General features: G+C 29.2%; 3 protein-coding genes and 1 long non-coding RNA gene across 4 annotated transcripts; 3 read left to right on the top strand and 1 right to left on the bottom strand.

Moving 5' to 3' along the window:
- Positions 1-8: 8 nt before the first annotated feature.
- On the top strand, positions 9-2,409 carry LOC107067032 (ankyrin repeat and MYND domain-containing protein 2). Its single transcript, XM_015322191.2, has 3 exons — positions 9-226; positions 852-1,229; positions 1,325-2,409. The coding sequence occupies exons 1-3, from the start codon at positions 26-28 to the stop codon at positions 1,967-1,969; spliced, it is 1,224 nt and encodes a 407-aa protein (XP_015177677.1). The 5' UTR covers positions 9-25; the 3' UTR covers positions 1,970-2,409.
- Positions 2,410-2,550: 141 nt separating this feature from the next.
- Positions 2,551-8,280, top strand: LOC107066968 (phospholipase A1). Its single transcript, XM_015322041.2, has 2 exons — positions 2,551-6,245; positions 6,592-8,280. Exons 1-2 carry the CDS (start codon positions 5,921-5,923, stop codon positions 7,398-7,400), a joined length of 1,134 nt encoding a protein of 377 aa, XP_015177527.2. The 5' UTR covers positions 2,551-5,920; the 3' UTR covers positions 7,401-8,280.
- A 1,799-nt stretch (positions 8,281-10,079) lies between these two features.
- LOC149030438 (uncharacterized) lies at positions 10,080-11,091 on the top strand. The gene is made up of 2 exons (XR_016178814.1): positions 10,080-10,624; positions 10,990-11,091. It is a non-coding gene; the product is annotated as an uncharacterized LOC149030438 (long non-coding RNA).
- A 153-nt stretch (positions 11,092-11,244) lies between these two features.
- Positions 11,245-22,036, bottom strand: LOC149030437 (optomotor-blind protein). Its single transcript, XM_089179255.1, has 5 exons — positions 21,901-22,036; positions 19,072-19,270; positions 14,691-15,028; positions 11,851-11,996; positions 11,245-11,739 (listed from the first exon to the last, which is right to left on the bottom strand). Exons 1-5 carry the CDS (start codon positions 22,034-22,036, stop codon positions 11,245-11,247), a joined length of 1,314 nt encoding a protein of 437 aa, XP_089035381.1.
- Positions 22,037-26,301: the final 4,265 nt, after the last annotated feature.

Here is a 26,301-nt window from a genome sequence, read left to right as displayed (position 1 = left end):
GTAGTGACTATCGATTCCAGTCAAGATGGCGCCCTCCAAGGAAGGTCTAACTGATTTGCAAAAAGAAATTTTTGATAAAATTAATAAAAATGAAGTGTCAGAAATTAAAACGCTTTTGGCGACGAATAAAATTAAGGTTGAATTTGTCGATGAAAATGGTATGAGTCCGCTGCAGCATGCTTGTTATAAAGGAAATAAGGAAATTGTACAGATGCTTCTCGATCAGGTAGGTTAGAATGTATCCCGCCTTATTTACTTCTTCAGTTCATTTATTATTACGTTATTGGTTATGTTAATTCAAATTTGCTTGTTTATATATATTATTTCGAATATGAATTATACTTTGAAAAATCTTTTTTAATTTTGTTGGTTAGGAATCTTAAGTTTATTTTAAACGAAAGATAGCAACAGTTTATTCCCGAACTTTCGATTATTGAGATAAGTTCAGTTCTTGTTTGAAATTGTTTGGCTAATAAACATACATATACATATATATATATATATATTTGTTGATATGTTTGTAATAATACTTATATCAGTGTGTATATATGTATGTATGTTTATTAGCCAAACAATTTCAAACAAGAACTGAACTTATTTCAATAATCGAAAGTTCGGGAATAAACTGTTGCTATCTTTCATTTAAAATAAACTTAAGATTCCTAACCAACAAAATTAAAAAAGATTTTTCAAAGTATAATTCATATATATATATATATGATTATATTATAGATATGATATGTTTGTAATGATACTTATATCAATTGTATATGATCATTGAGTAAAACATCCTTTCTATTATTTACTCTGCAATTCAATGCATTATCATTCAAAAATGTATTTTAATACAGGGTGCTGATGTTAATGCGGGCCAACATGAGCATGCTTATACGGCGTTACATTTTGCTGCTCTAAGTGGAAATGCAGATTTGTGTCATCTTCTAATGTCGCATGGTGCCCATTTGACAGCTACAAATAGTGTTGGACGTACACCAGCGCAAATGGCAGCATTCGTTGGCAATCACAATTGCGTTGCTACAATCAACAATTTTATTCCAAAGGCAGACATAGATTATTTTATACAAGTACAAGGTCTTCAAACAGAACCTATGCTTCCACCACATTTAGCGGATTCTTTTCATAAATTTATAATGCAAGTTAATGTTCATCCAGTTCGCGTAGCTATGAATTTTCAGAGATCGCCTGGTCTTTTAGAAAATGCGCATAAGGTAAGATTGATTAGAAATGCACATTGTGTGTACGAAATATATATTTGGGTAGCCATGAATTTTTTTCTATAGAAACAATTGTCTTTTTTTCATAGATTCAAAAAGTGTTGGAGGCTTTGCGTCACAGAGAGATGACTAGAGGAGCAGAAACAAATGAGGTTATGGCTTTTAAATATCATTATCTTAGTTGCGTAGTAGCGGAGATAATAAAATGTCAAAAGCGACAAGAAGCTATGAAAGCGGAGAAGAATGATAAAGACAAGATAACTGAAGAGGGAGAAGAAAAAAAGTCGGATGTAGTTGAGATATTCATTAGAAAGTTATTGAAATGTAATAAAAGCGAGGGAGTATCCGAATATCAAGAAGCTTTTCTAAGAGAATCCGTAAGAGAATTTCCATTTAGAGATAGTACTATATTTCGTCAAATGGTGGCTACTCTTGCGGGATCTGATCCACCTTATGCGGTATCAGTTGTATCTGCTGCAATTAATGGACAAAGAGGGTTTAATGATAATGCATTGATATGTATCACTTGTGGAGAAGAAAAAGCAAGTAAGAAGTGCAGTAAATGTAAAGCTGTACAATATTGTGATAGAGAATGTCAAAGATTACATTGGCCGATGCATAAGAAAGCGTGTGCAAGAGCAGGTCAAAACCCAAACCAAAATACAAAAACCTCAGATGTAGATAAAGAGCAAATAACTAATGTAAATTCAAAATCACAAAAATCACCAAATTAAGAATATTCATTGTTGATATATATATATATATTCTTGTCCAATAATTTTGTTTACAAATGTACATACATAGTTCCTCGTGCGTACGTGTAAATTTAAGCATATCTTGCATTTTATTAATTTAAGCTCTCACTGATGTAAGATTATATTCGCATACATGAGATGGACTATGTCTAATAATTTAGAAAAAAAAGGTTAAATAAGAGTCTTATTAATAGACTGTTTTGTATTATATATAATGTTTTATTTTAATTTTTTATTAATACATATTATTTCCTTATAGAATATATTTTTTAATTGTTGATTTGAGAATTTCATACGATGCATATGTGTGAATTAACCATTGATTTATATTTTTTCTTAATTTTCTTTTTTTTTGGTAAATGTTAAAAATATTACAATCAAGGAACACGAATAAAGCACGATAAATTTGCGAAAATAAACTCTCGTGTTATTCGATCTAATTATTTCGTCTGCTTATCGTTACCTAGTCATTGTTGTTTACTTACAAACGTTATATCTATCTTCGAAATATATTTATCAACACTCGAACCAGTGTACTATATCATTAAGTGGTAAAGAAAAAAAAAGACAAAGAAAGAAAAAGAAAAAGAAACATTTTCTTAGTTCTAGACGGCGTCAAAGGTTATGAAGTAGATCCCTACTTAAGAACTCAATTTGCATAGCACTTGAATTTCGTCGAAGATTTTTTAACGACACGATGTTTGGCGCCATGTTTACTGGCGCCAGCTGGTCGGTCACTCTTGAAAAGTTGACTAAAAAGGCCAACAGAAAAAGAATCATTTTAGAAATATCTTAGAAATACACCATCATCTCCGCCTACTTAAACGTTGTCCTTTTTTAGCCTCTTCTTTTTCTTTTCTTTTTTTTTTACATCTTTTTTTTGTTACCTGCTACCATCGATCTGTTTCTAATCTATTAGTAATGGCGTCGCACCTTTTCTTTTTTTTGTGTGTTAACACACCTTTCTTTTCTATTAAACCAACTTATTTTATACATGCGTATAAACATATATATAGTATTTATTACGCCCATGTATATACATTTACAAGAGACTTTTCGTGCCGCTTTTCATTAAACTCAATGAAAGTCTCGTCTCGTCACGCCTCGTCCTTATTAAACAATTTTAAACATCGTAGGCGTGATTATTTTTATACTCGATATCATTGCACTTCCTAATAAAACGATATATTTAAAAAGAACAATTTCCGCGTCAAATTTACTAATCGAAAATCGTTCGATAAACTCGTAACAATTTTTTTTTTTTTTTATAATTAATATTTTTTTATAAATTTCGATTTGATTCTTTTTTCAGACGAAACCAAATTTTATATATTATAGATACAGGTGTATCGTTTAAATACGGATAATTATTTATTGGATCAGTACTACATAGATTAATACAAAAACTCTATTATTTTATTTATTATACAATTAATATATTATATATATATATATATTAAATGATATATTATGATTTATTATATATTTATAATAAATTATAAAATTTATAAAATATATTTTATGATTGTTTATATATGTGATTATTTTTATATTGATTATTTATAGTGAACAAAATATTCATGTGTATTTTACAAAATACTGATCAAATAAGTAATATAAATAAGTTTAAAAAAAAAAAATAAAATAAAATAAAATAAAAATAATCGAATTTTTAGCAAAATCTTTACGAACCTACCGAAGGGAATATCTTAATAATTGAAAGTATGAATAAGAAAAGTGGTCGGCTAGTGTTATAAATCAGACGACGCGTGGACAATTAGGGAGCTCGTTGGCGGTGACGAGCGGCGTAAAAGATTACAAGAAGAAGAAACAGAAAAAGAAATAGAAGAAGAAGAAGGGAGCAGTGTTCGTACTGGCGGCCCACTTTGTTCCTTTTTTTATCGCCAACCGGAAGTGACGCATCACACGTTTGCCGTAATATTCGTCGTACGACGTGTATACTTACTACAAGCTTTCCTTGAAAGGTTGGGTCAGTTATGTAAAAAAAACTATCAACAACCCCCATTGATCTGATATTGAATACATTTAATTTCAAGATTTTAATTTAAAAAAGAAAAAAAGAGCTTTATCACTTAACAATTTTAATCGTTTATTTATATGTTGTTTTTTCTTAATGGATTATTTAATAATTATTATTATTTGAAGTTTTCTTAAGTCATAAGATTTAGTAATTTTCTTTTCTTTTTACCAAATTATGAGATTTTACTTTGAATTCATCTTTTTTGGAATAATTTTATGGAATAGAGGGAGGTTTTTCTTCATAACTTGGTCTAATTGTACTTTGATAATTTTCAATAAACTATTTGTGAGAGACGAATATCTTAAAATTATACTCGAAATTGGATTTAATTTACATGAACATATCGTTTCAAATTTGATAGTACTATTGTAGAGTTTTTATGTGCTATCATCAAATTATACGATTGTTAAATAGTTTAATAACTTACTCTAATTTTATTATAAATCCTGATAAAATATCTATACAATAAATTTTTATTTAACTGTAAAAACTTTCACTAATACCATATATAGTCAACATACTTGTACATTTCCGAGATGACCATGGAATTTAAAACTTTCACTTTAAACAGTAAAAGAGAACTGATTACATAAATTGAAATTTTGACCTCGAATATTTCCAATAATAGAAAATAATTTCTTTTCATTTTTTTCCTCATTATATAATCGTTTATGTTCTAATATTGTTTCGAAAGTGTTCACAGTTTCTTGAAATATTATTTTTCTCCTTAAGATGTATTTCACTTTTATAATACTATTTTTATATATATAAATGACCTTTATTTTACATTTCTTATCCAATCAACCTTGTAAATAAAATCCTCGTTTGTTTAACATAGTAATTTAAAGTCAATAAGAATATATTCATTATTCCATTTGATAAACGATCAAGGTGATAATTTTTATACAAAGTGAAACGAGCGTACGGTAAGCGATACACGTTGCTTTAAACATGTCAGTTTCACTCATCAAATTTCAACGTCAAGATTATACCGGAGAAATCTTCAATTTATACGAAAGAAAGAAAGAGAGAAAGAGAAATTACAAGTTTACGTGATTTGACATGCAGTCGCTTTTTATTTTCATTTGTTTATTTTTCATTATTATCACATATTTAGTGATAATTCCGCTCTTAAAAGTATACAAAAGTAAAATACCATCATACATTCATTTTATTATTAAATGCAATTTTTACACAACGATATTATAATCATTTATTTCCATTAATAAATACGAAAAAAGCGAGAGAAATACGTTTTTTTAGTTTTTAATTAATACAAATAAAATCAGTGTCGTTAATAATTCCCGTTGGTTGATGCGACATTAAATAATGCTATAAAAAAAAAAATAAAATAAAATCAGATATTAATAGTGACATTGCATACGATTTACATAATATTTATTTTACGATAATATTCATTACGTAAAGTACAAATACGAAAAAAAAAGAAAAGGGAAACAGGGTTAAGATTTTTATCTCGTGAATTAACAATCTTTTAAATACAAATTTACAATATAGATTTACGTAAATATTACACATACATATTTTATGTATCATATTTATATACATTATTTTATTATATACTTATATGTATATTTAAATAGTTTAAAGGTGCGGTTGTTTCCTTTCTGGTGGAAGTTCATTTGTATCTTTGTCAAACTACTTTATTTATCTTTCTCTTTCACAATTTTATTAAAGGAGAACACGAGTGGAAGAGGTAAGAGAGAAAAGAGGTAGAGAAGGCAGAGAGGTAACAGAGTAGACAAAACGGTATCCGATAGTATAAAGCTTGTGCCAAGGAAGAAGTTCAAGAAAGAAGAAGTCAGTTCATTCGATCAGTCTTCAAATTGTTTTCATGAAGAAGGGGTCGGTCACGGGACGATAAAGAAATGAATCTATTAACGAATTCGTTTACATTGCGATCTATCGCAATAACAGGATTTATTTTTATTGGAATTATATCGTTAGAAGCTAAAAAACCACACGGACCAATAGAAGAAGCTATACAGAACGGTGAAGCGAATAATTTTGTAAAAGAAAATTGTACTTGGAGACGTGGACATGATCCAAATTCTTGCCCTGATCCAGAAGTTCGTGTTTATTTGTATACCCCAGGAAATCCTAAAAGAGAACTCGATTCAAGGGAATCCGATTGGCTTAGACACGATTACGAACCTACCAGGGAGAATATTATTCTTATTCATGGATATGCAGGTGGTTGTAAATTTTGTTTATTTGTAAATTTATGTATATACATAATATTAGAATCATTTTAATCGTACTTCGATAGTAATTTACATGTCATGCATTATTAAAATGGTATTATTCTTTGTTTGTTTATTGTTATCAATTAAAACAAAAATATATTTATGTATATACATATGTCGTAGAAAATTAAAACCATTATGATCTTATTTAAAAATAATTTAATGAAAATATCGTGACAAGTATGGATTTTTCTTATTGATGATTATGCACATTGTTATTTATCATGTGTATTTTTCATTATCTTCATTTGTTTTTTTGCAAGAGAACAAAATGACACTATCGTAATTTTCAGGTGGTGATAACACATTACCAATCTCGGTGTTACGAGATGCCTATTTGAGGAACGGTAGTTATAATATTTTCTTAGTAGATTGGGGAGCATTATCTGCAGCTCCCTGCTATCCAGCAGCAGTATCTAATCTCCATCCAGTAGCTCGTTGCTTGTCGAGGACACTGACAATTCTAAGAAATCTTGGTTTACCTATTCAACGGACAACTTGCGTAGGACATTCTTTAGGAGCTCATGTATGTGGTATCATGGCTAATTATCTTCTCTTTCGAATGAATCGAATTATTGGTTTGGATCCAGCCAAACCATTGATTCGTCCAGGCCTAGTAAATAAATTGGACAGCGGTGATGCCGATTTTGTTGAAGTTATTCACACAAATGCCGGTTATTATGGTGAATCTAATCGTTTGGGTCACGCTGATTTTTGCGTGAACGGTGGCAAAATTCAACCCTTTTGTAAGGATAAAGAAAACGATCAACTTTGTAGTCATGTTTGGGCTGTTTGTTTTATGGCACAGAGTATTGATAATGATGGTCGAGATACAATAGCAGAATCATGCTCGCGTAGATGTCCTTTTGGTCCCAAAATTGCACAAAGAGCTGGCGTCTATGTTCCTATGGGACAACATACACCTAACGATGTTAGAGGATCGTTTTGTTTCAATAGTTCATTACAACCTTATTGTCCAAAATATCAAAATGGTCATGGTGATGATAGATGTTGTTTACCGCCGAACAACGCTGATATTTCGTTTAAGAAGAAAAATAATGTCTCTATTAAATCGCAAAAGGATCCTGATCGTTCAAATTGAACATACACATCATTTTATTGAATCGAACTATACATATGAAATAGATACATACATACGCACACATTATAAATATACACTTTTTACAATCAATCTGTAAATCTGTAGAAAAAATTGTAAATTATCTATAAAATATTATTGTCGTATACGTACACATATTTGTGATAGATTTACTATACAGTTTGTTTCTTAAATATTTACATATCGTTTTCAAATAACATTCATATTCAATTTGAGAATAAAATCAAAACGAATGATATATGTTATTCATAATTTTATTATTATTTTGTTAATTATTAATCGAATATTGTTAAATTGTAATAAAGATTTGGGAAACATTCTGTATAGAAAAGATTTGAAAGTATTATAGTATTAAGCTTAATTTAATATGCATTGTCGTGTTAACGATGAATCAATGTCAACGGGACTTCGTGAAGAAGCCGTAACGCATATGGTACGTAGAGCGCGTTTTGCGATTCCGGTGCTCGATTGAGTATTCAAACGATGTACAGGGAAAATCTTCTGGTTGACAGAGTAACCTTCTGTCTCAATACCGTTAGATGTTCTACTAAACCGTTTATAAATATATCTAAAATAAAACGTTAATAGTTACTCGATATTTCGACCACGTCATACGTATTTGTTTTTTTGTTAAAAAAAAAAATGTGAACTCCGTGCATGAAATAATAAAAAAGAAAAATTGGAGTATGACAAATATGTGTAATAGAATTTTTCTAAACAAAAAGATAGAAAGATTACTGTTAATATTAATGAGTCATTTTTATGGGCTGACGATGTTTAATTGTTAATCTTCACTGATTGTGAAGTGTCTTAAAAAACGTCGAAACTCAACAGGGGTGTGTAACGATTGTTAAACGATATGTTGAAACAATTTGCATATTTTTGTTTTGCTTTTTTTTATATTAAAAAGAATAACCAGAAATATTATATAATATAAATATAGATAAAAATAATTCTATATATACAATTATAAATAATTCTGTATATGTATTAGGTTGTCAAGTATGAAATGGGGCAAAAAATGCACATAATTGAATTCGATTTTGCCCCATTTCATACTTGACAACCTAATATATGTATCAAAATCCATCACATTTCACTAATATTTCAAATAATTAATTTTATTTTTCATTCATGCATATCATCAAAAAATAGTATATTACTCAACTAGGGAGCATACAGCATATAGACATGGGATGTCATACTTTTCTCCCGTGGTGAGTATATATTTTTTTCTCACACTGGTATCGAAAGTTCGCTTGTAATTAAATAATAATATACTAATTTTCTTCTTGGGCGAAAAGTGCCTACTTTTCTCCCGCTGCACCTGTAAGAAACGAAGTTGCCGCTTTCTTACTATACTGTCCTAGGTATGTAATATATTATTTTATTTGTTGTTAATTAATACATTTTGCGAAGATTATGCAAATTTAACAACAAGCAAGGGGTCCGGGGGCACAGCCCCCGGCGGGGGTTTAGGGGGCGGAGCCCCCGGCGGGGCTGGGGGCGGAGACCCCCACTTTAAAAAAATTTAAATATAAAAATAAAATAAAATATAAAATTAGATTCTATTAAAAATATAAATTATTGTTTCAGTTTAAAAAAATATTTTTTTAAATAAAATTTAATTAATTAAATAGGGAGTTTATAAATTATTATTATTGTGGGGAGTATTGAAAATCGAAGAGGTTGTGTGTGTAAGTCTGTGTGAGTCCAAAAAAAAAGCATTTAAATGAAATTCAAATCGAGAACGAAGTGATTGATTCTTTGACCTTCAATACACCTTTTGTCACTTTCAAGTATTGTGAGTTTAAACAGATTATAGTAAATAATAACAAATACAACTCTCATAATCAAGAAAATAATTAAATTTATACGTAGTAACCTATTTATGTTTGTAATATTTAACTAAACAAATATCTTTAGAACTTGTAAAAATAAATAAAATATAAAATTTATGAGACAACACATGTTATCATTAAAATCATTAATTATATATCATAATATATAATATATATAAGCAGGAGCAGTAATTTATTAAAAGATTTTTAAGGTTAAGAAACTAGTACGCATGCGCTAAAAATTGCAGCATGCGCACTAATTTGTTATTACATTCAAGTGGGAGGGAATGTGGCACTTTGCTCCCTGAAACAGATTCAAGCTGGCGGGAATGTGGCACTTTGCTTCCTGAAAACAGGGAGCAAAAAACGAACTTTCGATCCAGGTGTGAGAAAAAAATAATAATGTTACAATATGTACATATACATATATAGACATATAAAAACTTTGGTTTGCGCTATTATCCAGATCTATAATATATTCAAATTGCATTTTGTAATTGATTTGGATTACAATTTTCTTTAAAATATTGTAATAATTGTCATTTCCATTATATTTTAAATGGTACTTTATACAATTTTGTATATAAATTGATCACATTCGAGCAATTTTGAATATAAAAATATATCCATTAAGATTAAACAATCTTTTGCCTAAATGAAAAATAAGTTTTATACAATATAATCTATATACAATAAGATTAAGGGCAGGGTAAGGGTTTTCACTTTCGAAAAATCGATTTTTTTTTGGTCTTATCTTATTGTTTAACATTTCAAAAATATGTCTTTAAAATTTGAATCCGATCTAAGCAATATTCTTGAAGTTATTGTCAAATTAGTCTCGGGGCCTTTCACGCTCTAACTCTAACAGCTACGGGCGTTCGGAATAGCAGTGTAGCTGTCGAACACTTTATTCATTGCTATTTTCCTAACCCATTATCTAGTTTTAGAAATATTTTATTTAGTAAAGGCAGGTAACTAAAGCCATAAAGATATATTTTATATTTGTATGTATACTATACACTACAATATTTTAAAGCAAGAAACGAGCGTCAGTTTGTCGTTGTACGTTCGACCGTGCGCTTGTCATTTTAGAATTTTCTCAAAAAATTTTCTGTACAAAAATGCCGAAAGTAAGCAAAGTTTCGAGAGAAGACCGACAAAGTGGAAGGATTTATTTGTGTAGATCAAGAAAAAGGTTTAATCCGAATAAAATAATTAAAGATGAGGTTACCACAAAAAGTGCTTCATCGAAGAAAATCAAGCTAAATACCAGTGCAAGTGTACCAGAAGACGTTGAAAAGAGGCTGAAGACATCGACAATGCTGCAGGAAGTGTGTTGTATGGAGCTGGAATCGATGATTTTGTGTAAGTTGGAAAAAACAATTTTTTTCTTCACTTTTTTGCTTCATAAACTTTAAACGCGTTTTTCTCAAAACTACTTTTTTCAAAGTCCGTGTTCACTGCCATTTAAAAACTACTCGACCGATTCATTTAAAACTTTGTACACATTTTCTACATATAAAATATCTCCCCCCTACGTTTAGTAAAATTTTTTTTTTTACATTAAGGGTGTTTCCCACCCACAAAATAGCGGAAATTTTCGTGGAAAATAACGGTTCACATTTTAGATGGCCGCCAAAAATTTGTAAATTAAAAAAAAAAAATCAGAAAACATAGGGGGAAGGATTTGATTATAATTTGACTAAATTTTTATGATTTTTCATTTTCAGATAATTTCTGGCCGAGTTACAGTGAACACCGCAAATAGTTTTTTTTTCTAGACGCTCTGGGGGAAACTTTATTACGGGCTAATGCTTTAATATTTCTGCATGCAAAATTTACAGAACATTGTCAAAACTATGCTCAATAATGTATAGAAGGTTTGAATAAAATTGCTCAATCCATATTTGAGAAAAAAAATCGCAAAAAAAGGGTTTTTTTTTTACACTGAAACCCTTACCCTTCCCTTAATTTGATCTCAAGAGTCAGTTAAATAACGGACAAACAAGATAATTCTGTATATATCCGTACAAGTACTGATTAATTCTTAATTCGCTATAATTTATTGACGGTTCATTGTTACTCGGTACCAATACCTCAGATTTATCAACTTCGTGCCTATCTATCCAAGGTCGATGAAATTGTGGTTGAGCATTTTCGTCATTGTTTGTACTAGTACATGGAACATTTGATAAGGAATTAGAGGGAATTTCATTGTCATTTCTTGAATTACAACTATCTATACTGAATGAATCATTCGTAGATATTCGCGATTGTTCATGTGATGTTAAGCTAATAACATCTATTTCTTCCTCTGATGAATAATCATTTTCTTTTTCCGAAAGACATTTCTTTTTTTCTGTATTTCTTTCTTCTTCGATTTCCCTCAGCCATTTTCTTTTGCATCGAGATTGGCCATCTTTGCGAAAACCTTTTGCGAATGGATTATTTTCGATTTTTAAGTGTATTATATTCTTATTCTGAAAAAAAAATGATAACGATAAATTGGCGTTTAATCGTTACTTTTTGTTGTTGAGAACATTATTATATTAAACAAATAGGATTGAAATATAATATCTGATTCAAATTACCTGATAAGCAGTGACTGCGATAAATTCTGTTTCTTTGAGTGTGCAGATTGCTAAAGGAGATTTGAAATATAGGTTAGGATCTAAGTAGCGGTCACCGCACATGGCGATCCAAATCCGGACTACATATTTATGCATGGATTTCAGGACTATTTGCTGAAAAATCAAAAATACAGAATAAATTAAAATATCAATGTTACATAAATATTCGGGATATACCTTATGAAATGTAGAAATAAGAAATGAAAAATTTTTTTTAATGTTATTTAAAGTAATTTACATATAATATTCAAATGTTGCGTTAATTTTAGGACACCCTTTTTATATAATGCTGTGCATTAAATAGTCATAAAAGGATCTAAATGAAAATAAAAATTAATAATTAATCGATAATAATGAAATCGATTTGGCAATATATATCAGTATAATAAAATTACTAATAATATTTTAACGAAAGATTTGAAAATATTGAAAAGTGTATGTGGAATATCATTTAACGTGTTAACTTTGTTTTTACTTTGTTAATTTTTTTTTCTTTATATTTATTTTCTTTCTTACGAGTTTAAATAAGAGAGAACGAACAGAGAGACCGAGAGAATTTTATTAAATTCGTAATTAGTTTGGGGAATCGAATAAAAGAAGCCGCCTCTAACAGTGTCAGAGATAAGTTGGCGCCTCGGTATAAGAAAGCCGACGACTACGTTTTAAGCAGACGTAATTCTCAAAACCCGGAGAGAGCTCTGTCGTTGCAACCTTTCTTAGAATCACGTGTCCTTTCTTACACAGGGATGGGGGGATTATTATCTTTAATAGTCGAACAAGATTTGTATTTGTTTAAAACAGACCAAAAAAAAAAATCAATGATCAAGAACAATTTCAATCACAAAATAAATACAAAAAACAAAGTATCTCAAGATATACCAATAAAATGATGAAAATATTATTATCCTAATAGTCGAAAGAGATCTATAGTTACATTTATAAAAATTAAAAAAAAATACATAGCAAAGAAAAATATTCTACTTTTAAGAAAAGTAAAATAAATAAATATAATAATAGTTGAAGAAAATAACAAATATCTTTATTATTTTTTGCTTTTGTGGAAAAAGTTTGTAGAACAAAGATAGACATTAATTGAAAAAATAGATGTAGCGATAAGATAACTGATTTTTTTTTAATCATAGTTCATTATTTTAAAAGCAATTAAGGTATACACATATTTTGTTAACTATATAATATTATATTATATTTCAACGTTTATATTATTACTATTCGATTGAAATATATTATCTTATATATTTAATTTAATAAATTACTTCTAAAAAAAAAAAAACTCCACCATTAAAGTACATTAAATATAATTGTTGAATAATAATTAAATAATAGTGATTTATTGAAAAAAAGGTGTCTAATATTTCGAAGAAAGCGTTTTCGCCTCATTGCAAATTTTCTTGAAAAAAAAACTGTGAAAAGTGGGGGTACGAGTGTGGAAGGGGGAGGAAGGCGCCTTTAATACTGACGGCAGATGCTTGATCAAAGGCGTAAACAAGTTTTACTGTATTGAAAAATGGGAAAAGATGGTATATCGATTACAGAATGTCGTGGACCGTGTTAATCTTCGTTTTTCACGAATAACGCGGTACGTACTTTACTGTATCGTTTTTATTCTTTTTTTTCTCTCTTTCCTTTTCTCTGCGTCTTCTTCCCTTTTAAATGTATCCGCACCTAATCTTCTTCCCTAACTAAAATTGTAATCCTAAGGTATATATACTGGCAACACTTTTCTCAAAGCTGATTTAAAGGGCCCCCTGGTGTTTAGAACTGACCATTCACTCACCATTATATTGGGAATGTGTTAAGCCGTTGTCTTTCTCGCTCAAATGATCTTTCGGAAAGTTTATACGTGTTAAAACGATGAATAACGTTTTCTTGAAAAAAGAGATTTTTAAGAAAATTGTTTCCATAGGGACGATGAAGTCTTAAAAAAAAATTGAAAAGAAAAAGGAACCAAAAAAGAATATCACAAAAAAAAAACAGTGGAGTGTAGAATTATTTGTTCCGTTTTAAATTTCTTTTTTCTTTTATTATATTATTCGTAAAATATCATTAGTATTAGTATAAAATAATAATTATTTTTTAGTGTTTGTCGAAAGTGTGTATAATATTGTAGAATCAGCAAGGATGCGTTTAATTAATGGTAGTGTGTGGCGACCTCCGGCATAGGCGTATAAGAAAACAGTCAGAAAGAAAGAATAAGAAATTTGAAACCAGAGCAGGTACTTCTATCGAAAGATTAGGTAGACGGAATAAAGAAAGCTGTCTAAACACGGACCTGGTAAGATAAAATGAAATCTTTCGATCTCCTCTTACTATCCTCCCATTTTATCCTTTCCTTTTCATTTCTCTGTTTTTTTTTGAATAAAAATTCCTCTATATTGTACTTTATTTTCAGTTTATTTTTTTTTTATTCATCCATAGATTCGTCACGTATTTCATTCTTACATATATTTTTCTTTACTTTCTATATAAATTCTTTCTTTTGACCTTCACTCTTAAAATTAAACGATAGGTTGGAACTAAGGAAAATCGTTTAAGTTAAATACAACTTTTTGATAGTTAAACGTGCACACGATCCAATCATTTGAACTTAATTGAATTATTATTGTTTTTCTTTTATTAATAAATAAAAAAAAAAATAAAACAATTTCGTGCAGTTAAAAAAAAAAATTAAAAAACTTCCTTGCAACTTGGGTTATTTTATTTTTTTGTTTAAAAATTCCTTATTTAAAAAGAGTTCATTAAAATTAGGAAGAAAAAATGGTCGTATGTTATTGATAAAAGACTTACGTTTTGTTGTCCGTTAGAGTTATCGTTGGTGATTTTAACTTTACCGAAGCTAATTGGATGTTGTTGCATCCAATGGCTTCCACATGCTGGACTATCAGGATGTAGTACAATCCTTCGGTCTTGGTTTGGTTCGTCGTTTTCTATAGCACTAGATGACACCCAGCCTTTCGTGACAGGTTGTTGGAAACTATTATAATCTGTTTCATCAATACCTTCGGAATTTTTATTATATTTTTGTCTATTATTTGAGGCCAGTGATAACTCCAATAATATACAATACTTCGCTTGTCTATCCATTCCGCTCAAAATAATTTCTACGGGCGGAAACATTCGTCTGCGTGAAAAATAAAACAAATAAGATAGCTATGTTATATAAATATTATAAAAAAATATAAATATTATTTAATAATATATTATTTAATTTTTATATTATATTATATAAATATATATGAAAGGTACATAAAAAAAATTTATATATATACTTTTATTAAATTAAATTATTTAAGTTAAATTTGTTTTTTTTTAGTTTGTAAAGAAACATTGTTCGGTTTGCCTAATTTACATAAAAAAAATAATTTTTTTTCTCCCATCAATAGAAGAATCATGGATTAAGGAAGATGAAGAGGGTCGAAGATTGAAAGATGCTTTTAGGGTTGGAAATATACATCATTTTCTGAAAAAGTCAGTTTTGAGGAGACGTTTAGACGAGACAAGTCTATCTTTGCGTCGCATCTGCTTTGTCATGTCTCACGTTTAAAGATTATTTCGCTAAAATCTTTTTTCTTCAAGATACGGTAGCTAACTTTTGTCAAGGGTCGAAAAGAGATAATCGATCTTGTGAAATTCAATTAGAGAAAAAGAAATAAAAAAAAAAAAAGAAAATAGAAAGAAAGAAAGGAAAGGAAAGGAATATTTTTTTGTTCATTATGACGATCGTAAAAATCATTCGATAAATTGATCTTATGTGTTAAAAGAGATATGTTGTTGTAAAGAAAGAAAACACAAAAAATCGGAAAAAGATAGTAAAACGAAACTTTTTTTTTTTTGATAAGTGATATTTTACTTGAACAAAAAGGGAATAAGAAAAGAAAAGAATTCGGAATCATTAACATTTTTTCTTGATAAGTTTGGCGCCATCCTTGAAAAAGAAAAGGAAGAACGGTGTAATGGGAAAAGTTTGTTTGCTTTTTTTAAAAGGTGCATCTTATATCTTTCGATTCTTTTTTTCTTTTTTTTTAAATATATATTCAATTTTATCGAATGCATAAACATGTCAAAATTCTTGGTAATCAGATAAGTTAACGAAAAATCAATTCACGGTGGTGGGTCGTCTGTAGGGTTTTGTTTGCGTATCTAATTGTGTTCCCTTTTTCTAAGCAACTACATCTTTTCCATCCCTTTATTATTTCCATATTTCTCGGCTTATAAAAAAGGACACCACCAACCTGTTATTTTTATGGGTCACACGAAGAAATAATTTTTGAATCATTTTTTTTCCAAGGCTATTAAAGAAAAAGATGTTTCTTACGATTGTATTATTTTGTTAGCCAAAAATCTCGACTATAAAACGGAGAAAATTATTAATTATTAAAATAGTTTTTTTTTTAAATAAACACAAGTATAATATGTATTATAATAATATATGCGTATTTTATATTTAAAAATAGGAGAGAGATGTTATTTTTATTTGTTAAAAATATTCTCAAATAATTATTTATATTTAAATAATATACCGATCAAATAAATAAAAAGATTGATATAATAAAATGATGGAACAGTTAGTAAAAATAAATGGTTTAACATGTTCTGTGTTCTTTATCTTATCTGAAGGTGAATATATATAAAGGGACTGAATAACAAAAAAGAAAAAAGAAAAAGTTTATTTTGAGAGACGCCAAAAGGTGGTAGACGTTTTAAGTGGGAAATAGAATTGCACTGTCGCGACGTATGATAATCTATCGTCTCGTGTGACAAACTTTCTCTCGTGTCTGGCGTTACTCGAGAAAGAGATGTTATGCTGCTCTGTGCTTGAGATTAGGTATCAAAGAAAGTAGCAGTGTGTGATATATCTCGATTAAAAATCCATAAGTACCTGATGCATCAGGAGCACGTGCCTAATTTCTCTACTGATAAACATATAACAGTGTGTTCTCTAAATTAATATAGAAACTCTTTTAATGTTTTTTTTTTTAATCTTCCAGCTGTTATAAGAAAAAATAAAGAAAAAAAAATTTCAAATAATACATTTTAATTATAGTCAAATTAAAAAAAAATAATGTTAAAATATTGATCCCTGTGTAAGATTTATTTGAAATTTGATATTTAAATTGTATCAGTATTTATGATTAAATATCGATATGTATTTGTTGTCTTTTTTTTTAATCAATTTAAACGAAACCCCGATGCAATTTTTTTTCTATTATAAATATTGTTATTTAAAATTTATTTACTAATTATATTTATAACATAATCGCGGGAACACTGGTAGGATTTGATATTCGCGGTAATAAACTTTCGAGTTCCTAATGCCAATTAATAATAATAATAATAATTTATAACAAAATATTGATAAATTGAAAGAAAAATATTAAAAGAGAAAATTGTTTATCAAAGTAAATGACAAGGAAACCCTTTCGTGTTTTTTTCTTTAACGATGATTAAAGAAAGCAGAAGTAGATGATCAGATGTAAAACGTTTTCGGAAAAAGAACACCCTCATGTCAAAGGATTAATAATAACTGTGTATATTGCGAGTTTGCAAGTAATATTAGTTTAACCATACATATATATTTATATGCGCACGTGTTTTACACATGGTACAGATCGATGCAACGAACAAAATCATTTCTTAGAAAAGACCGGAAATTACGGATGAACGGATTAGAAAAGTCTGGAGACACTTTTCTTTTAGTTTGACATTTGAAAAAGTCCCAAATAAGCTTTAACAAAAGAATTTTTTTTTAAACATATTTTCTCGATGTTATCGCTATTTTTTTAGGATTTTGTCGTCTTCGGTTTTTTTTCTTTTGTATTTATACAGGATGTAGTGAGCATTTGAAAAAGAAAAAAGGTGGGACTATAATTTGATCTCATGTCAAACTTTTTCTCGATATTCTGTATAATAAATTGTTATAAAATAAACAACAATTGTTATAATATAAACATTTCATTCTTTTTATGATTATTTTGTTAAATTAATTATTATTAATATATATTAATTATTATATATATTTTTTTATATAAAATATAATAATTATTATATATATTTTTTAATATAATATATTATATATATTATATATATATATATATTTTTTTTTAATAATTGCAACTTCAGAATGAGAAATATGAGTAATGGGTAAAAGAGAAAATTCTACAGGGCGTAGATTGTCACGTCACCGGAAGTATAGTTTCATAATATTTCCGTTTGTTGGACCATTCTTAGAAAAAAAAAAGAAAAAAAAGAAAGAAGTGTCGATCAACGTGATAAAAACGATATAGAAAGGGGTTAGAACGTTAGAACACGCCTACGGTTGTTATCGTATCTTAATTTTAAGAATTCCTTCAGTATCTTCTTTGTCTATGCGTTACTTGTGTATAATATCATACGTATATTATACATATTTATTCGAGAAATGATTTAACGACTCCCACAACCTATACAGTTTAAAAACTTATAAATAATTTGTCCTTTTCCCTTTTTTTTTTTGACCGACGAAGAGAGAAGAAAATAAAAAAAAATATGAAACAAGATTCGATAGGGGGTAGTAGGAGGGGGATAGGGGGAGATAAAGGAAAAACACATTAGTTTTAAGTATACGCTTTCGAGGAGAACAAAAGTACTTTTCCTGTTTTCTAAACTAAATAATTTGGCATTTTACGAATACTACTCTACCTACTTCGCAACCTGTCGAGGGTGGTGGTGGTGGTGGTGGTGGTGGTGTTACGGAGGGAAAAGAAGTTTGGAGCCGACAGAAGGGGAGTGGTTCTTTGGCGCCGAACCGACGACCACTTCGACACGGCGGATAAACCATTCCTAAAGAATTTTGGAGACAAAGCTTCTTTTCTTCCTAAGAACCGTTGTCCTGCTTACTGTCGTCCACCTTTTTCTTTTTTTTTTTTTTTTTGAATCATCGAAAAAATCGACTAATTTCACTTTAACCTAATTTTATTTATAACGATTATTAATTCTTTTCTTTTTGTCTTATGATTCTTTTTGTTTTTTCTTTTTTTTCTTTGCAATATATTTCATTTATTTTCATTATTCGCGTTTGTAATTCTCATTACTCGCTAATTAAATTATTGTTGTGAGAATCTTTTGATTCGATGATTTTGAAAGAAAATTGTATAATAATTAATAAATATTTTTGAGTTTTCTTACCTGCCAGTTTTGGTAATAATCATCTCCGTTGTCTCTTTGTTAAATAATTCCCAAAGAGCTGCATTGTGTAATTCGATTGCCGTTTTAAAAAAAGAGGCTACAGCTTTGCTTTCAATGTCAGGTGCAGTTGTTACTGTTGGAAGTCTATAATTTATATTATGTGATCTATAATTAACATCCTGTGATGTTAGGTAATTACCTGTAAATTAAAACAAATATTGAGATATTTAATTTTAAATTTGAGATATTTATTATTAATTATAAACTAAACGTTCGGATTATCTTGAATTATATGAACTTTTATCATGGGAACATTTTCTTTTTTTACTATTTATACGCAAGCATACACACATATAACTATTATTTAAATATACCTAATTCTAAAAGATATACAACAGTGAATATTAAATTAAATTAAATTAAAAAAAAAAATGAATAAGAAAAGCATTTATTGTTTAAATCAAATATTGTTTAAAATTATATTGTATAAATTATTAGAATGTATGAATTTCTGTATGAATCATAGAATGTTGTTTAAATCAAAAAGGAAAGGAGAGTTTTGTTTTTTTTTCTAAATAAGTACGATTTTTCGAACGAATATTTAAATATGGTTGAATGAGGTAACACAAATATGGTGTTAGTAGTAAGTAAGAGGGTGATGGTGGTCGTTTTCATTTTTCAGTAAGACTCCATCGAAGCGCGTGATTCCTCGCATGAATGAACCACACAACGTACCGCACTTGTTTCCACAATTCTGCGGTCGTGGGGCATTGTGCTCTTCAGAGTAGGATAATTGCCAACATTCGGTGAACTCTAACACAATCTTTCCTACTCTTTCTTTCTTTTTCTTTCATGATCAAACTGTCTGTCTAGCTGGCAGATAACGATTGTTCGCTTGAATGATGGTTGGTACCTTTCATCTTGCCGAACGAAAATCTCGTAAGGATCTCATTTCTCGCCTTTTCGTCAGACTACTTTCCCTGACGACTATTATATATTATATTTAGTTATTCTTATACGGTTTTACCAGTCTATTTTTATTTGTGCATGTCATATTAAGGATATAATATTATTTTATAGGATAAAGTATTAGGATAGTATATTTTAAGGATAAAATATATTTTTATATGTCAGTATAATTGTATATATGATGTAGTATTATATTTTGACACTAGATTTAAGCGAATGTTTTGTTTATTATTTTTTACAAACACAAACATTGTTTAAATGAAGAAGTGAGTAGAGGGGGAGGAATTTAATATTTACGTATATTTCATTGCGGCATTAAGAAATAAATATTTATTTAACAGCAATAATATTTGAGTAAGATATATATATATGTAGAAAAACAAATATAACATGGTCAAATTCAACGTGTTAATAATTATTAGATGTATTAATACTAGCAACGGAAAAACAAGTTTTCGATCGTCTTTTGCTTCGTTTAATCTTCTGTCCATAGTGTTTTTTTTGTCGTTGAGTAAAATTTGAAGTTTTTCGTCGATGAGTTTTCTATTGCTACATTCATCATCAAAGTGGGCGAAAATTGGTGCAAGTGTGTATTAGAAAAAGATTAAAAAAAAGGTCATCAAATTTGAGAACCACTGATCTATGGTATGTATCTATTGTACATCTCTGAAAGAGTCCTGTTCACCTATTTTTATGGAACGCTTATTTTTTCCTACTTTTTGTTACTTTTCGTGTAACTTCTACTTCTATTGTCTAAATTCAACTGTATTCGCCTAATAACTAGGCATTATCGCAATAGACGTATATCGTCTATATACTAGTATAGTGTATATATATAATTATTATTATTAATTGACATTAGGAATTCCATGTTGGAATATATTTTAAAGCAATATACAAACCCGACGAACAGTTTAGTAACTGGACGTATCTGATATTATTTTGATAAGAGAGATAAAACATTCCTTTTATAGAAATACCAACAAACAAAAACTATTGTTTGTATTTTTTTAGTTTTTGGTTCGATCTTTTTATGTTCCGTCATAATAAACACGTTCCTATTCTATTGTATTCTATTTTACTTTGAATTATTGTGTCCCTATGGACTACTAAAAGATCAACACACCTGGAATTTGTCAGAGACATAAATAAGTCGAGTCAAAAAACAGGTGTGAAAAAAGTGACAGTAATTGTAAAAGGAAAAAAATAATATGTATATTTTATATACATACGAAGAAAATTTGTTGTTTTTTTTTTTTTTAATAAAAATGAATTTGACCGAAGGAAACTGGTTCTTTAGAACCCCTATCCAGTGTGTGTATACACACAAGTTTTGGGACGTCAAAAGTTCGTATAGCACATTGACCGCAACTTGATTCGGTCCCTAGCAGTGATCCCAGAGACTTTAGTTCGTCTGATCTACACAGGGGCGTAAAATTAACGTACACACCGGAAAATTATCGTACGCACAGGAAAAATTTTGAATTTGTTGAATTTTTCGGATTAGATTTTCAAAATCTGAAAAAATTGTCTTCTTCAAGCTTCTCGAGATATCGAATCAAAATCGCAAGTTGAACCCCTTTACGGTTTGCAAAATTTGATGAGTAAAAAAAAAAAACAGGCTGAATTTTGGATCGTACAAGGCTTCAAATTATGTGACGCGTACGATAATTATAGTGCCCATGGGATCACTGGTACCCAGGGACCAAACGTATATGGAAGACATAGCAGTCAACGTGATATATGTAGCACGAGAGCACCTCTGTGTATTGTATTTTGGAAAAATATTAAATAAACTTAAGGGAAAAATCTAAAAAAAATGATAAAAAAAGAAAAAAGTTAAATAAATAGAAAACATACCTGTTCTATGATGATTAAGTTCAAATTGTTGTCTATTTAACATTAATTGCAATGATTCTTGCTGTTGATATTGAAGTAGATAGTTTTGGTCTAAATTATATTGCAATGAATTTGGGTACATCGGTTGCATAAACATGATCACTTATGTATATATATATATGTATTATAACGAAATTATAAAAATTTTTCCGAAGAAATTTTAAAATAGTTTAACTATTTGACGTATTATGACGTTATGACGAAACACGCTGAGGCGCTGCTTGAGGGCTATAACCGTTACTCCACCGAACTCGGAAGTATACTGACAAGATGCAAACCCTTGGTTAAGTAAATGCGTCATCTTACATTCTGATTGGTTGAGATTATCGTACCCGACAACACGACACGCCCATAAACTCACTTATTGGTTCTTCCCCTACTCGGTTACATCCAAGAAGCAACAAGTAAATAGGGTAGGTAGGATCAGGTATTAATATCAATTACGCTTAAAAAGTTAGGTCTAAATGACCTTGCATATATTTACTAACACGTGTGACCGCACTCACCTGTAATATCGATGTTAACATTAAAATCAAATTGATATGTGAAAAAGTTTTTTTTAAATTATATATATTATATCTTGTTATTTGATTTATTAAAATAAAACGGTGTGATGACAATTTGTATATTGCATTTTTTAAAAATGTTTTATTCCTAAAGATGAAAACTTGAATCGATGTTTGTCAGAAAGAACAGAACTTTCCGGTAGACCTAATATTATATCTTATTATTATTAGTTAGCATTAGGAACTCGAAAGTTCATTGCCGCAAATACCAAATCCCGCCATTGTCCCCGTCCTTGAGTGCGATCCTTCCATAGAATCCATGGCGATTTTCGTTGTTTCATGATAAAGTCGTTTTACGGTGTGGGGTAATCAGACCTACGCCCAACTCCCGAATAGGAGGGCCAATTACATGTCGGCTGTCCGCGACTGCTTATTCAATTTATTTGCAGCTAATCTCCGTCCCTATACAAGACAAAGAGGCTCTTCCTCTATCCACAACCTGAGAACGCGCTGTGCGTGGATACTGGGATTTGCCCACCCCGAGGACCACGAGACCACCTCTCTTCCAGAAGAGAATATAAAGATAAAATTACATTGATGATAAAATTACATATATATGAATGCTTAATTTATTTATTAATAATTTTGCAAAGTGTGATATTTTTCAAAATCATAAATTCTTTTTACAACAATCGCCTGACAACGTGTGTAACATGTCGCTGGCGTTCCAGTAACAAAAGCATCTCGTTTTTCCACCGCAACTGGTTAAACAGTATTAAACTTATCTATAAATTATCGATATACATCAATGAATAAACGTTAAAGTACCATTAATAAAATAAACATAGTTTCTTAACATACCATTATTCTTACCACTATTAAGTGGTATCTCTTTATAATATAATATATGCTATTAAGTATCATTAAAGATGCGAGCACCTTAATTGAACAAATGAAAATCAATTATTAAATAAAATATTGTGCAAAAGTAAAATGTCTTATATTTCTAATCTATGATAATCTAATAGTAATAGATATTAGATTATACATAATACATTTTAATCATATTCCCGTTAATATCACGATATAAAGTAATACTACTTAATGATATCTCAATCACTATCATTGAAAATGAAAAATAAATATTTTTGTAGGTATGTAGAAAAAAAATATAGAAGACAGGCAAATATATTTCTAAGTTTCTCGTAGGATCGATCATCAAAGATAATATCTGCAATATTTTTTTAAACAGTATCGATTACAGTTAATCCACAATTTTGGAAGCCTGGGATATTGCGTTTTGTGGGTCGACATTTTAAACGTTTTTTCAAAGTCGCTAAAAGGGGTGGCGAAGAAGAAGAAAAAAAAGAAAGAAAAAGATAAAAGAGAAAAGTGTGTAGATAAGTATCAAAACAGAGTGGTTCAACTTGTCTCGCCAATGGACAATACTGATTTTATCTTTATTCTTCGTCTCAGAGCTGAGAACAAACTATTAACAACTGTCTCGATGGATTTTGTAATTTATGGTGACGTTTTCTTTTCTTTTGGCATATATTGTACGCACGCGAACGTTCTCGCTATTTTAACGGGCTCAACGAAAAATGTTTGTTCTTAAAATTGCTTAATTGCAAAATTTCACCCCTATTCTTGAAACTTTATTTAACATTGCAAGTCGAACATTTAAATCAACATATTGTATATAAGTAATTTGTATACATGTATATATTTTTTAATGATTTCTGTTTTTTTTTTAAATATTCTCTCAAAAAGAGACATCCAATTAATCGTAATTATTTTTTCTTTCCTTTTCATCTGAAGAACTTAACAAGCATGTCGATTATTCCTACTTGAACCTCATTAAGAACTAAATCTTATTGTTAGTGTTCAAATAATCTTGGCTTAATCTAATAATAAAATAAAATATTATCACCTTGGTTCAAAAAGATCAAGTTTTTAATTATTTGTATTTTCATATTTTCCCATTCATATTGTTTATTTAATAATAAGAATAATATAAACACGTAATATACGTGAACAGACGATTCGTTTGATATATCCGATAAGTAATCGGTAAAAGGTTTGTGATCAGGGTGGTCCTTCTTATTGAAAAAAAAAATAAATAAAAATAACGTTAGGTGTAAAAAGAGAAGAAGAGAGAAAGGATGGGTGAAAAGAAGCCGACAAATGTGTTTTACGGCTTACTTCCTGTCCATCGCACGCGACAGTTATGCGACGTATAATGAGGGAGTCGCCAATTCTTGGGATCATTAAAATCGTAGGCGGTGAGTTAAAAATTATCGCTCGATGTGATACCTCTTCTTTTTCGCATTCTATAAAGAATCCGTTTAAACGATTATTCATAGTCTTTGTAAAAATGATGAAACGAACATTAAACAAAGTATATACACGTATATCAATTAAACTTTTGACAGTTTTGAGTCAATTGATTTGACAATTTGGATTTTAAATGTTAGTTAAAATTATTGAAAAATACTAACACGATAAATCTTAATCTTTGAATTGTTTTTAAAGAATAAAATTAACTTATATATATATACGTATACCTACTTTATTCATTGAATATATTTTTGAGAAAATGATTTTACTATTGGACGATTAAAAGTTACTTTAAGAACTTTCTCAAGTATTTCGAATTGTTTATAAATCTTCGAGTCTACGGAAGAGTGGCTCGAAAGAAAGATCGAAAGCATATTGCTTTCTACGAAGTTTAGAGTCTCCCTTAAAACGTCAACCCTAATGTTGGAATTCTGCATAACAACTATGTTAAAGGATAAACATAACTAAAAAACATATATACACCTACGTATTTACATAAAATATAGGTAGCTTCTTCCTACGGTTCCTCTTGTGGTGTTAAATGACGAGAACACGACTGTAGTTTAACAAAACCTCAAAGTGGCCACTTTGTGACCCCCACATTATTTACATTTTCTAGAATGGAAGTTTTATTCTTTTGGTTCTTTTCTCGATGACTCTACAAAAATAAATTCTATATAAAAAATATTAAATTATTTGCAAAAAGTGAGTTGGATCTAATTGTTTATATGTTCTTGTTATAGTATATTTTATAAGGTTTTATATAAATCAAAATAAAAAGAAAGTAATAATAAGTAATTCCACGTAAAAGACCACTTCCTCTGATAAAAAATGTTATCAAAAAAAAACAAAAAAAACGAAGAAATATTAGGCGTATGTGGAAAAACGGCATGTTAAAGAAATAAAGAAGATAAGGTGCATATTGTTAGCACATGTTATTTCCCGGTCAAATTCTTACCGTGTCTTGGATTGACAATTTGTTAAATAAACAAACGAATGAGTTATGACTAGATGATGTATAAAGTTATCGCGGAAGAGTATTGTTTTTCCAGGATGTTCGGACAGAGTAAATGCTATGTTTTTTTTCTTACTAAATTTTAGAATCCTGTGAGATAACCAATGTTGTATATATAACATTCTGTTAAATCCTTACATGTGACTCATGTCATTACCTATCATCTCTTATCTTCGTTTTCTTAGTTTCTTGTTATGGTAGGTGCCTGTCTACAATGGAACACCCACATTTTGTTCTGAAGAAAAGGGATTTTCGTTGCAGATAACCTATATTTCTCGTCTATTTGAAACACTCTTTAGAATTTTCTGAAAATTATATAAAATTCAATTAGATAATTAATTAACTAAATATTAATATTAATGAAATAAAATGATTTACATTTTTAGTATTTTGTTAAACAAATATTGTTCAGTAATGTAACAACAGGGACAAGATTATTTCAGGATACTGGTTTAACACAAATAGCAGCCAAATAAAATTATTAAATAATAAAAGTTAGAATGT

This window comes from Polistes dominula, unplaced genomic scaffold (assembly GCF_049000335.1).
Source record: "Polistes dominula isolate Pdom_NZ unplaced genomic scaffold, Pdom_raw_medaka contig_37, whole genome shotgun sequence".
NCBI lineage: Eukaryota > Metazoa > Arthropoda > Insecta > Hymenoptera > Vespidae > Polistes > Polistes dominula.
This window is presented reverse-complemented; position numbering and strand designations above follow the sequence as displayed.